The sequence below is a fragment of the Oxyura jamaicensis genome, chromosome 4 (genome assembly GCF_011077185.1).
Source record: "Oxyura jamaicensis isolate SHBP4307 breed ruddy duck chromosome 4, BPBGC_Ojam_1.0, whole genome shotgun sequence".
Lineage (NCBI taxonomy): Eukaryota > Metazoa > Chordata > Aves > Anseriformes > Anatidae > Oxyura > Oxyura jamaicensis.
The window spans coordinates 3,299,058-3,314,179 of record NC_048896.1 but is presented as its reverse complement, the minus strand read 5'-3'; the positions used below and the strand labels follow the sequence as shown (position 1 = coordinate 3,314,179).

Here is a 15,122-nt window from a genome sequence, read left to right as displayed (position 1 = left end):
AAAATAAAATAAAATAAAATAAAATAAAATAAAATAAAATAAAATAAAATAAAATAAAACAACAGGGAGGAAAATTTTACCTCTGGTTTCATTCCAGTGACACTTAAAAACAAACTGGATTTTATCTCTACTGTGCATTTCAACAGATATGTAGCTGCTTCATCTTAATGATGGTTCCCTTGATTATAAAGGGAAGCTGATTAAAAACAGCTTCTTGAGGATTGTGTGATTCTTTAAGCTGTAAGCACTGTCAGACCAACTCGGAGTTTTTTAAAACAGAATAATATTTTGGCTGTTTGTTGAAATAGTAGAAATGTCTTTGGGACAAATACAAAAGTTTGTCTTAGTTTTCAAAAATAATCTTTCATAAGTAAAATGGATATGTGTTCCATTTTGGATGTATTTATTTTTTTAAAACTGTTATATATATTATCTTTGACAAGAACGAAATAGCAGTCTATTCTAAACCTTTTAGGTTAATAACTCCAAATTAAAAGTATAAATCTAGATGAACAATAAGTAGTTGTTTCCATGTATTCCTTCAGCACATTATTAATATTTGTTGTATAAGATTTCATGGAAAGTAAGTCTTTCTAATGCAACTTGTTTTGTTTGAGGTTTCTGTGTTACACAGTAATGTAGTCAGTTAAGAAATAGATCTACTGAAGAGCTTAGAAAAAAATGGAGGAAGTAGAAAATTCTTCAAAACAAGCTGTCAGGAAACTGTTGTGCAGCCTTCTAGAGATAGTCACTTGTGCAACAATGACTTTTTTAAAAGTACAAAGGTCTATTGAAGCATGAAACAGAGACTTCTGTCTGGTTTTTAAAAATTGGCCAGGTTGGAGGAGGTACAGAAACCCTGACAGTTTACATAAAAGGAGGAGCACCTTTTAGGGAAAGAGATAATACGGAGGACTGGGATGAGGTTTAGAAGTCATTGTTGCATTGATGTTTAATGTCCTTTGTCAATACAGGGATAAGGGACAGTTGGGTTGTGTTTACACCATAAACACATAACACATAAACAAATGAAAGGCTGGATTTATTAGTTCAGCCATGAGCTGTTCACAGAGCTTTTTGTTCGGTGGATTGTGTTGTGAGTTTAGCAGAACAGAGCACATTAGTTCTGTGTGATGATAATGAACTCAGAGCAGAGTATAAACAAGATGAGGGGAACCATGGGACTCACAGTAATAGTTTCATAAGCATGCTGCCATTTTCCTGCATCTGCATTATGTTTCACAAAGACATTCAAATAGGTTGTTTCCAAACAATGAGTTTCCTAAACTGAAAAGACCCATTTAAACATAAGCTAGCTCTTTTGCTGTTACAACATAATAATAATAACAACCCTGTTGGTACCTCTTAAAATACAGTTATAACTATATTTCTAAGTCTCTTGTGACAATGCTTCTCACAGCATGAACAGTACTGGCAGTCAATTAAAATGCTGAAGGACGATTTAACTATAGGAGTAGATGAACCAAACAGATGAAAGAAGTGTGATTATTATTTCTTATCTAGGAAATACTGCTTCAAACAAAATATATTCAAAAGAAGCATTGCTGACATATTTACATGGGGGGAAAATGTAGAGATTTATGAATTACTAACTTCTTATTTCGTATCATTTCAAACAGGGCCTCTACCTGATTGATTACTCTTGGAAACTAATTGTTTCTTAGCAATTCAATAACAGAGATCAGCAAAATAATTTACAGTATCTATGTAAGCAGTACAGGACTCAAGTATCTCCCTTCTGTCTTTTGTTGAATAAGAAAAGACAGATACATTTACATTCTTTCTGGATTACTATTATTTTTATCTGACTTTGGATGCATAGAGCCAAATACCTAAGGCTGTTAAAGGAATGTGCAATTTATCTTCCAGAGTATATGCTAAGACAAACTTCAAAATTATTTTTAACTTGCTCTAGAATAGTTAAGACTGCTCTACTTGCTTAAATTTTATGTCCTGCTGAGCTGTCGTAAGTGGGGGAAAAAACATGTCTGTCCTTTCTGTCCTTTTTAGTGTGGTATATTAGATGTATTTCTGTTGGTCTTCACAGTTGAAAATTCACCCCATTATAGCGAGAATCTAAATGTGTTTTTAACTATAAAATATGAGCCAAAAATTAAACCCTATTTCTTTCAATTAATTCTCAGATGGGGCATTTTATTGGTAAAACTTCAAAACTTGTGGGAACTGCATTAGGACTACTGGCCTAGTTAAACACATTTTACACTAAAAATAGTATTGTTAAGATGTTCTTAATGATTTTAAAAAGTAGTAGGTGAGAACAAGTATCCAAGAGTGAACAGTAATTATTCATAACTTGCTGTTTAAGCATTTTGTATCTTTAGTAGGTTACATCATGGCACACATTATGCATTTGATCTCACTATGTGTAGAAAATTTTACGCTTCTAGGAATAGAAATGGTTAGTACTTCGATTTCCTGTGTTTTCCATTTGTACCATTATGTTATGTATAAATCTTCAAAAATATATATGATAGAATAAATGAGCGCTTTCACTATGCATATGTAGAGATCTAAATTTGTGCACAGCAGCTTTTCTAGTGCAGTAATGTCAGAGTTCAAAAATTAATTATTTATACATGGTATATTAAATGAAAATATCTGTCATCAAGTTGTGGCAGCAATGCTGCATTCATTTCCATGGCTTTTTTTTTGTGTGTGTGTGTGTGTGTGTATCATGCATTAGGATTTAAAGGAAGTTGGTTTAAAGCTTTTTATAGTCACGTGTTTAGTAATTTTAGACAAATTTTAGACAAATACTCAAGTTAGGCTTTTTAATTACAGAAAAAAAAATATATATATATATATATATATATATATATTTGAAATATGACCTGAGCCTACTTCCATATACTAATTTTATATGAAAGGATTAAGAGTGGCCTTTGGAAAGCAATCCCAGTTCTCTTATTAAGTCACCACTGCTTCTCACAGGCAGCTTTGATCTGCTATTTGCTAAAATCATGCAGCCTTTCTTTAATAGAGGTTTTGTACTGAATATATGTCGGAAACTACATAATATATTCAAATTCTTACTTAACATTTACTGAAAGACTCTAATCCATACAAGATGAATAAACAACCAAATAAGAATAACTCGGAATATCTGAGTAAAAGATGAATAATAAATGCATGCTCCACTGTCAAAATATCACTGACTTTCAGGACACAGCAAAATTTCTGAAGAAGTACTGAAAGTCAGTTTTCAAAAAAGCCTCCAGACATTTTCAAGGCTTATGTAGAATTACTTCTTCCACATATTCTACCTCTGCTCAGCTTCACCGTATTTCTTCCTAACCCTGTGATGTAGTTAGATACTCTGCCAATCACTCTCATCATCTGCATTCACTTCAGTCATACCGACTGGTTCACCATTGGCAAAAGTTTGTAAAGCCATGAAGTTTGAAGAGAATTATAGGCATCTTGCTCTTGACTCCTTTGCCAGCTGCTTATTCTTGATGAAGAGTGGATACAATGGAGGAGAGAGCCATAAAATTGAGGTGACCCAAGTAAACTGGCTTAAAGACAGTAAACTGAAAGATGTTACAGTACTACACCCAGACATGTTGAGGGAAGTGATATCCTGAGTGCTTTGGAATGGCTAGGTTTTGAACCAGTAGCGTGGAAAGGATTTTTGTGAAGTTTGAGTGGAATGCTTAGAAAAAGGAACTAGTTTAGCTACAGTTAGTGAAAAGAAATAAAAAGATGTATCATCAGATCTTCACCTCACAAAGCATTTCAGTGTGTTTATCCAGAAGATTCACTGAATAGTTATGAACATAAAATGATAAAGTATTATGGCGACATACAGAAGTGTGGATTAAGTAAGCAATCAAAAGCTGAATGTGGGCTAATTTATTATGTTTTCAAAGACATTTTTTCATTATGCCTCCTAAAACAAGAATGGAAATAAAAATAGAATCTAATTGAATTTCAAATTACTTGAATAGTATATCCTCACAAGCACCAAAGCTTATAACCATTGTAGATTATCTGTTATGAGTTATTTTGCATGCTCTAAACAATTTTCTTTGACTATCAGTAACTCCTTTTATGAATGATAGCATACAATTTGCTTGTCGTATTACACGACTTGTTTCAATATGCTCCCAGTGTCTCTAGAGATTCAGTGTGTGCTATATCAGCTATTGCAAGTTGATAACGGTGTCACATGTTCTTTTCCATTTTAATGTAGTGTCATACAAGCTGTTATACAAGTTTCCATGTCTCAGACTTCTTGATACTGTTCAATTATTTTGAAATTCTAAAAATACTGATACAACCAAAATGAATCAAAGAAATATTGACAATGTGAAGAGTAGGCACAGAAAATAATAATAATAATAATTAAAACTGAAACAGTGTGGGATTATAATGTACAAGTTTTGTGTATCTGATTTGTAAAAACATTTTTATAAAATTAAGATACCTAAATCCCTTCAACTAAAAGTTGAAATATTATTTGCACTGGAGTTTGCTTTGCTCTTTTGAGTTTTTCTGGGGGGTGGTTTTTGACATTTGTTTGTATCTCTCAGACAATAAAGGCACACTAAATCCTATTGTACCAGGTTGCCTGTGAGTCATTTACTGTTTTGCACTCCCAAATCCATGACTTGCAGCAGTTCAAAGAACATGAGAACATTTCACTCTGTATTGGAAACATTTAACAATCTGTTCAGCCCACATCTGAAATACAATATTGGCTAGATATTTTCTACAGTATTAATAAACCAGACTGTTCTGAGATGTATCCAATCTAAACCATATGTGTCCATACCTCAGTCTGAAACAGGTGATACCTCATTGTCTTCCTCTGCAAGACTGCGAACCAAGTAGACTGTTGGTTCTCTTCTACGGTTCTTAGGGTCATAAAAGTAAAAATAAATAGGAAAAAAAAAAAAAAAAATCAATCTTGTCCCAAAATTTGGGCTAGGTGGACTAGGAGCTCCAGAGGACTCTTTCAGCCTGAATTAGCCTGTGTTTTTTAATTTTTCCACATGTAACTGCAAAGATCCCTGAAATACACTGGCAATCTAGTATCTTTAATCATGCTTTAGGTCTTACTTTATTTGTACTGATCAAATATATCCCCAAATGACCTTTTTAAATTGAAAATCATTCCAGAGTTACAGAGCAAAATTAGCCCACTACTCAAGTTACAAGTCATATATTTAAGAATTTGTGGGCTTTCACCACAGCTAAGCAGACTGCCACCCTAAAATACATGGTGGTGTTTTGGTTTGGTTTGGTTTGTGCATATTTTTGCAGATTATTTATAGCACAAAGTTATTTGTAGTGTATACTGCAGAATTTTTGAGATATGCTGGATTTGCATAGAGGAATAAATGAGAAAGCATTGGTCAGACTATCTGCTGCTATAACAGATGCATATATATATTCTTTGGTAAGGGAAAGCGAGACGGATGCAAATTCTTCCATCCCATTGACCTTGTTCAGTGAGCCTGATCTAGATTATGTTATACCAATCATCATGCAGTTGGATCTGGTTGTAAATATAATATGACATACAGACTTTGATGGAGCTGATTTACCCTTCTGGGTACTTACATTTCAGTCTGTGGGATGAATCTGGGGGCTTTTTCTGTCTAAAAATCCTGAATGTGCAGTGTAGAGAGAGACATAAAAAAACATAGCTCCTCCAAGGGATGATGTTACTAGATATTATTGTTCCTTGGACATTTTCCATGTAATTTATAGTATCTTAAGTTAATGAAAAAAAACTGACATTGTCTTATTATTCGACAAGATAATTATCCAGTATATAGTAAACAAGGTTTTATGTCAAGACTTTGTATTTTCATAAGAGAAATAGTAGACAATCCTGTTCCTTTTCTGAACCAAATACTGAAATGTATTGCACACTTCAGATTGTTCAATCTTGTTGATACAGAAGTCAAATAACTAATCCCACCTCATTTGTTTTTGAAGACTCATTGTGCCAAATTCTAAAATACAGCTGCTCAATACACAGTTACCCTAAGTTTTCATTTATCCATGTATACTCAAAAGCAAGGTAAGTACTGCTAAACTGTGAAAATAGATATTGAACAGTTTGGTCCAATATAAAGTGGTGGGATAGCATGGCCACTTAGAATCATCTAATACTTTAAAAAATATTTTAGATAAATGAGTATACGCTAAATACAAGATGTTTTATTTAGCACCAGTATAGGATCACAGCATTTTGTAAAAGGGAATTAACTGGAATTTTACAATAGCTGTATATAATGTGTAAATTTTGCATAGAGATTACTCATGTCTTTTGTGCTCTGAGAGTAATTTTGTTTCTTCCTCTCTAAAATGGGCATCTGTGGATTCGATTTTTCTACATACCCTGTCATCACTACATATTTTGATCTTTTATATTTGTGGAGAACATATTTTACTCCACACAGATTTAAATCGAGGAGCACAGGCCTCACCAGAACAGAGTGTTAAAGGACCCTGCTTTGCACAGCTGTAGATGTGTTAGCAAATGGTTTGCAAATGGGGTGTGGTCAATCCTCCAGGACTTATAGGCACGTACTCAGTCAGTTCTCAGTTTCCTACATTAGAATCTGTTCTAATGAATACAGAAAACATGCTAGATATGGTAAGTATGTGCAGAAATTGATACTTAAAATGATGCATCGCCTTGTTCTGTGCTGGGTGTTTTCTGAAGGTGTTTCTTTGCTAGTATTTTATAGTTCAGCTCCAGGTGTGAGTAAAGTTAATTTGCTGTTGCAGTCTGAAATTGTTCAGATTTTAACAAATATAGATATATTTCTTAACTATAGGACTAAAAAAGAAATAAATATATTGACTATTTTTCAGTAGGTTGCATAATATATTAACAGTACAATGAACAGGCAAGCTAAAGAAGTGTTTAAAAATAAACCGCCAGGCTAGTAGCTCTTACAGTGGAACCTAAACCTTACAGTTATCTAAGCAGTACTTATAGAAAGAGCAAGGTGAAATACAAATTTCCTCATCCCAAATGTATTCCCCACACCTGATCCAATGGAAGTCATCTCTACTGTAAAAGAGAATTAGGCAAGATGATCACTTTTTATTGATGCTGCCAGCAAGGTGGTAGTTATTTTTACACGAACTCTTCTTGAGAAAATTATCTGAATCTGATATCTCACTTTACATAGGCATTTGAGTACTTAGCTGTCATCACTACCTACACAGCTTTGAGATACCCAGTGTTTAAAAAAAGATAGAACTATCTAAATATATAAAAATGTCATGAAACTTGGAGGTAACTGGATTGTTTTCTTCATGCTTTTCCCTTTTTTAACTCCTTCCACTGAATCTGTGCTTTAGAGTAGTTATTGAGGCACTCTCCAGGCATGCTTTGCCGTATCCTGCCTCTGCATGGGAGGAAACCATGCAGTGCCACATTGCTTTATGCATTCAGGTAGTGTTTCAAAATGACAGCTGGAAAAGAAACCAGTACTACAACCCTCCAGTCAGTCCCCCAGTGTGCACAACGGGCAGGCTCAGTGCTTTTGGGATGCTGCCAGGAGAGCCTCTGGGAGGCAGAGCATCCATGCCCTGCAGAATCAGGCCAGACCCAGAGAGCAGGCCATGCGACTCAGGGAACCCCTCACTGCATTGCCAAGGGAAGCGTGATGAATTACAGAAATAAAAACAAAGCCACAGAGAGCATCTTTCATGTTTGCTGATGTAATCATATCTCCCAACTAATTTGTGTAATTTGTCTTTCTCCTTTCAACAAAATCATGCTTAAATTGCTTCTATCGTTAGGCCCTACTCTTTGATTCTTACATTCCTCTTTTCTTGCCATCAAATTTATCTGCATCAACCACAGTCATTTTAGCGTTCTTGAGGTTATCAAGCTTTATGAATGAGAATACTTTAAACTGTTTTTTCTCCACTGAGATGTTTTATAAAGATCCACTTTCTCTGTTCATGTACAATAAACTAAAGCCTACTACAGAAATGTTGTAAGCATTTAGGCATGTGAGGCACTATCTAGTTGAATTTTTCTTAAATGAAATCATTTATTTATCTACACTGTAAATTAAGGTTGTGGTCAGGAATACATTATACTGTAATTTAAACCAGAAGGTGGTGTGAGGGAAAAGGTACAAACAGTCAACAACAGAGAAGGGTATACAGAGACAAGCACCGAGTTGAGTGAAAGATTGCAGTCATGCTGATTATTCACCTAAAGTATTGCTTCTTCCTGGCTTGATCTTTTTTTGTATTCTTGATAGCAGACATTGTAGGACATGCTCACTTTGCCTAGCTTTATGAGCCTTCTGAGTGTAATTCAGAAGAACAGGCCTAATTTAGTTGCCCTTAAATCACCCTCTGGAGAAGCCTCTCTTTTTCCACTGAGGAATATAGAGAGTTTTGTTTCATATTACTGGTATCTGGAATTAAGCAGTATGAATATTCCATATAATGTGTTTTCAGATAAGCCTGGAAAGCATCTGTCAAACTGAGGGCATTCCAGTAATACTGAGTTGTATAAGACATAATACAACTCTAATTGCATTAGCTGTGATTTCTAACATTTATTTTTAACTTGGAGAGATTTTATTTTAATTAAACTGGACAATGAACAATACAGCTGATGGAAGGGTTGTTAGTATATTCCCCTGTGTGAGGAGATATTTTTCTCTTAATGTGACCAATAGTATGGCAATAAAATTACAATTACTTAAATGTTAATAAGTATGTATTTTCTCTTCACTCAAACAAGCAGCTATTTTACCTTATTACCTGAAATTTAAATTATTAATGAGGCTAAATGTCTTTGGAAGCTGACCCTAATATACATGTTCTAAATTACACTATTGTAATTTAGTCCTTGTATAGTCAAGTATTTCAAGGTTAAAAATGCAGATTTCAAAGCACAATCTTTCTCTCTACCCACACACAGATTATGTGTTGCATATGAGGAGTAGATGTTTCCTCTTCTGCATATCAGCTCCCAAAGGGAGTGCTCCACCCCTTGTCAAAACCTGGGCAGACTCAGACGTGAGACCCTTTGGAGAGGTGTACTCTGCCCTTTCATCAAGAGGGACTCCTAAAAGATTTTGGCCGCATCATTGCCATTTCTCTGCAGTCTGTAAAAAGCAGCAAAGACAGCTGCTTCAGCTTTTCTAAGATGTATTGTTTCTGTGATAAGCTCTTGGTTTTCCTATGAGTTACTCCAAAGGCTCAAATAATAAACATGCAAATGATATGTCAACATAGGAACCAAATTAATTTTTTTATCCTACCTTTTATAAGTCTGAAATGGAAGTAGCCAACTTTCAGATAATGGCACAGTGCTGCAAAAGGATCTTGAGTCGTGGAAGGCTTTGAAATAAAAGAATTGTCAACAGACACGTATGTTCTCATGTTTCAGTGACAGATTATTTTAGAGAACTCTCTAGCCCATTTCCTATTTCCTTTGCCCTTGGTCTGCTGAGTAATATTTGTATTTTCCCCTAAAACAGCATATCTTCCTCTCTAGGCGGAAATTTCTGATAAATGTTTTCCATTGAACTTCCTTCAACATCTACATTAAATAATGCCTTTACCAAAGATCATTTCCTGAGGTCTTTACTTTCAGCTTTCTGAACAACATGTATCCTCAAGATTGTGTTATGCCTGACTACTACCACCATGTGTTTCTTGAGATTGTAGGAAATTTTCCAGTCTCTAAATGTAAATATTTCAGAAATTGCTCCAGAAATCATTACTTGTCTGTTCTATAGGGGCTAACTCATTTTAAAATTTAATTTTATTTAATTTTAATTTATTCATTTAAATTTGGAACTACCATAACAAATACTTTAATTGGAAAATGCTGAAACGGGATGACATCAAGAAAGAAAATTGCACTTAATTTTTATTCCATATTTCCAATTTGGTTAGGAACATGTTCCAACAGGATACAGTTATGTAAAAATTTATCCAACTAGTTTTGATTCCTTAAATAGTATCTGATCTCTGTAGAGTTTAGTATTAGCACTCATGAGTAAATCACAATATGATTTCACTTCCCTTGCTTCCCATTTGAGGGTTGTAATAGTGGTATGATTTTAAAGCACAATTTGCTTTTTCTTCAGAAGCTGAGGTGGTTTTAATACATGTGATAGAATATGGTATGTACCTCTGACTTTATCTGTTTATTTAGCTGCCTTCTGAATTAAAATGGCCATGTAAGAAAGGTAAATACAGTTTTGAATTTCATTCCTGCTTTCTGACAAGCATATATAAAAAAAGGAAAAGCAACTAAAAATTGGTCCAGCTTAAACCAGGTACCTCAGCTTAAGTTAATATCTTCAGACACAGAAGTAGACTGTAAAAGTTCACTGGAACTGTTATGGGTTTTGTTTTCCTAAAATTGCATCCAAAAGCCTAGCAGGATGAGGCATCTTTTTTACATCTTAGTTCTATAGCCTCTTTCTTGTGTTAACTGAATTTTGCAATTGAAAATTGCTGGAAATCAGCATGGCCTGTTATGAGGTCTGCTTTAGTAAACATGAATTATCTTTTTTTTTCCCATGTCCAGAGCAAATAGTGATGAGAAAGAATGAAAATTGCTGTAAATAATTTAAAAATAAAATTTGTAATCATATGTCACACTGGAAGGGAATGAACAATCCACCAGACGCTTACAATTGACGTTAATGTTAGTGACCTTGAATCAAATGATAATGTGCTCCAAGAAAAGGTACCTGACCTCTGAGTTCATATGGCAATGTACAACAGTACCCTGTGCAAATGGGAAAAAAAAAAAAAAAAGTAAAATGAGTAAATATATTAACTCTTAAATATCTAAACATTATATCCAGAAATCTTGAACTTCCTTGAAATGTTAGAAAGACTTCCTACAAGATGGTTGCAAAGCTAAGGAATAAAAATTATTGACAGTTGCAGCTGGAACTATAACTACTTATTTTTTTATAATCTAAGAATGATCTTTGAGGATCAAGATAAAGCACATAGTATAATGTTGAGTAATTTGTGTTGTGCTATTTGTAGGCAATTATTATTTCAGGACACCAGAGGAGAATGCATTAAGATGAATAATAGTGAGGTTTTTTGGTAAAAGCTTTCATTTATTTTACAGAATAACATTCAACAATATTGCTAAAACTATTTTCAGTTTAGGCTTATTATCCTTTCAGTCACACTGTTTAATAACTTTGCATTTACAACATCTATTTTTTTTATGTGCACATTTCATTGGCAGCTAATGATTCATTAGAGTTTTATCAGGTAAATAAAATTGGCGAGTGAGTTACACTTATGTTGGAATTAAATTTATGTTAAGAAAATGTTAAAGCAATCCTTTTGAGACAATATATGAAAAGTTGCCCTCTAAGTTGATTCATAAAATTCTAGTAGTATAAGTTTTTTATCAAAGCGCGCTTTATAAATAATTCTAAAGTAGATCTTGATTGTCTTGTAATATTCACCAAAAAGGTCTATCTTGGAAAGTTGTTTTTCTTCTAAAAAAAAAAAAAAAAAAAAAAAAGAAGAAAAATTAATGCCTTCACAATAACCTTTCTTCTTTTCCTATGTTTCTCTCCCACTAACAACCACTATTCGACTCCAGATGAATGCTTCTCTGTGTTAGATATGATTCTATGAATATTGCAGGAGTGTTGGTTTATCGTCAATGCATTTCATCATGTAACTAGCATCATTTTCTCTTACAGAAAAAAAAAGTGAAATGTTTTAGCTTTTAAATGTGGTTTATAAGTACATTCTTCACTGGAGAAGTTGCAAAGAATTACACCTAGTGTAATGTGTTTCAGGTTATATACTGATGCACAAGTTCTCCGAAACTGTTGTAGCACATGATAAAGAACTGTAGTGCTGGATTACCAATAATTATTTTTAAATCTCAGCAAATTTTCTTGAAAAGCTCCATAATTAATATTATACAGCACTGTAAGCCTGCTGCTTTATTACCCTTCTTATCAAAGTGTGGAAATATAAAGTATTGATTTTTGTTTGGTTTGTGTGTTCTGAAAACAAAGGAGAAATGTCATTTTTGAATACCGAGGATATATTCCCATTGCATTATTGATTTAAAATTAAATAAAAGGTATGTAAGGCAATAGTTGAAATTGCTTTGGGGAAAAATAAATGTTACTGAAATAATAATAATAATAATTTTAAAAAATCAAGTAATAATGCCATTGCAAATAATTTATCACAAGTTCATCTTTCCAGCTGAGCTTTCAAAAAATCTGTCATTGGATTCAAGGCAGTGTACTGTCCATAATATATGTTGCACAAACTCTAACATTATGTGACAGTACATATTGACACTAAAAAAAAAAAGAGCAGTACAGTTCACTATTATTTCAATTACTTGGTGGTTCCTTATTTTCTTTTTATTATTTTAATGTCTTGGACTTCTTTTGGATGTTGAGTTTGGAGATGCCCACCAACTTGGATATTACAAATAAAAACAATAATGGAGCTCCTGTTCCCTCTTCTTCACAGCATGTATGCTGCATGTTCATGATCATTCATTTTAAGTTCTCTAGATGGTTATCTAATTGTTAATTACCTATTTTTTGTCACCTGTGCCATCAGTAGTTAGTTTTTGATTTTGTTTCAGAGCCTTCACAATATTTTTTTACCCTGTAATTCTATAATTGTTTTTTGTCTTTTGGCTTGTTTAACTAGTAAGAATACTTCCAGCAATCATCAGCGCTGCCAGTCCAATCAATAAAAGATCTCATATGTAGACATGAGAAGATGCTCTATAGAAGCCTATAGGAGATTGTAGTAAAATATGAATGTTCAGAGCTGTAAAAGAGGAGAAAAAAGGGGGGGGGCGGGGAATCGAAACCCTTCCATAATATTGCTCATAAGGTCATCAGGATTTCCTGATTTTGATTTGAAAGCAGGGAGTTAAATATTTTGAATTTCCTGGATCTGTGGACTAATTCATGGTCTCCTAGTTCCCTGTTTCTTTCTTTCTGTTTACTTATCATAGTGTTTGGGATATGTATTATTAACTCAGTTGAGTTATGAGAAATATTACCTGGAGAACACACAAAAAAATTGTTTTGCCAAGTAAACGTATGCATATATATTTAGTTTTAAATTCTTACTGAGCTAGGAATGCAGTGATGCTTTTGTTGTTTACATAAAATTGCCATTTAATGATTTAAAAATATATATGATTGAAGGGCACCTTGAATGGTAGTGTACTTTGATACCAAAGAAGAGGGATCAAATACTGTAATTCCTGATGAATGATGTCTGATTTGTTCTCGGATTCTTCCATTTTCTTCTCATCATTATTTCATGGTCATCCACTATGTATGTGTGGATTATTACCTTTTTCTTCATAGAAGTATTTGAGACTGAAATATATCTTCTCTTTTCTAGTCTAGAGTAAGCCCAATTCCTGCAGCCTTTTTTTTTTTTTTTTTTTTACATGCAGTTTCTTCACATATGAGATCCTGCAGACCCAAATACCTGAATCAGTCTCACTGCTGTCCTTTTGATCCTCTCTGATTGGCCCATGTTCCTCCTGCAATGCAATATCCAAAGTCATCCCATTAAAACGTGTACAGAGTAGGCTGGGGAAATTACGTTCTTGATTCTCTACTAATGTTTGAATATACTGTTATCCATCTCACAGCAATAAATGTGTTTTATGTAAACTACATGAAAGCGTGAAAGGAGTTGGAACAGCATTTTAGACGAAACTCAGGTTGTAAAGACATTGAAATTCAAAGATTTCATACTTCCTGTACCCCAATTTTGTCCCACTATTAATAATTTATTTTTAAATTTTGGATTCACTAGTTAAAGCAAATCTTAATTGTACATAAAGAGGCCATAAAGAGGCTTTGTTTAAATACCTGAAATTTTAACATAGGAGAAAGGAAGCCACCTGCTGATGAGAGATAGAAAGTAGTGTTCTAGCATAAATACTTCATAGTAGAGACAGCTTTATAGTAGAGATAATGTGCAGAAAGGAATTCTATATTTAAGTGCATTTGAAAGTAAATTTGTTACACCTGTTCTGCAGCCACCATAGTGTTTGATACAGTGTTCGAGGATGTTGATATACTGTGAGATCAGTTTTCAGTAAATGAGAAGTAACATTCATTTTCTATGGCATAGAACTGAGCATTGCTGAAAAATCTGAAGTGTTCAGCAATGAAATTCAGTTAGCCTATAAGCTTTAAAAAGGAGAAATATTTTTAGATCCATAGTTCTGGATTTGTATTTTCCTCTGTTTTTCTTTAATTGTGGTCTCCAGAAACATAACATTCTTATATGAACTGTGAGGAGTTTCTGGAATCCCAGGATGATAAGAATTTAACTACTGTTACTAAATAAGTGCTGTAAACCAACAAGAGGCAGAAACATGGGTGGAGATTCTAATGCATGTAGTTAATAGATATTCCTATATATAACATTTAGAGTTCTTCAAGTTTACAGTTACTTGTATGTATATGTGTATGAGGTAAGAAACCTCTGCAGGACTACTCAAATAGACCTGGCAGATTTGGGAAGACAGGAAAACTAATCACATTTCTTTCTCTTTCTAATTTTGCTGACCATATGCTTTCTGCCCAGCAAATTCAGGTCATCTAATGAGGCTTTCAAACTAGCTTACAAGTTGATGAAAACTCACTGTATATCAGTTGGGTAGAAATTAGCATCTGCCATCTGTCTTCATTGTGATAATTATCACCACATTGCTTATGTGGAGAAAAAAATATTCTCGATGTAGATGCGATTGGATTTCATTTCCTTCTACTAGTGCTTGGGAAATGGAAAAACCCAAAAAAGTATTAGGAATGTCAAAATCAGAGATCAAAATAACCTGTCAATAGAGAAGAGCATTTATTTTTAAACTTAGGTGGCTATTTTGTTGAAACACAAAATGAAAATTTTATCATGACAACTTATCTAATGCTGTCCTGCCATAAAATAATTATCTTCAAAATGTTTTCTGTTATTTCCCATGTTACTATTCTAATACAGTTATAAACTTGTCCATCATCTAGGCATACTTAATTTAAAATATATATATATATTTCCCCAAATGATTTTTTAACTGTAGGTAA

The 15,122-nt window shown here is 33.6% G+C and overlaps 1 protein-coding gene across 1 annotated transcript in view; it reads right to left on the bottom strand.

The window, feature by feature from the left end:
• Positions 1-9,435, bottom strand: part of KLHL4 (kelch like family member 4) — a 76,427-nt gene extending 66,992 nt beyond the window's left edge. The window contains exon 1 of the mRNA XM_035323845.1: positions 9,300-9,435. Coding sequence (XP_035179736.1) covers positions 9,300-9,420 — 121 coding nt within the window. The 5' untranslated portion in view covers positions 9,421-9,435. The remainder of the gene's footprint in view (positions 1-9,299) is intronic.
• Between the last annotated feature and the right edge of the window lie 5,687 nt (positions 9,436-15,122).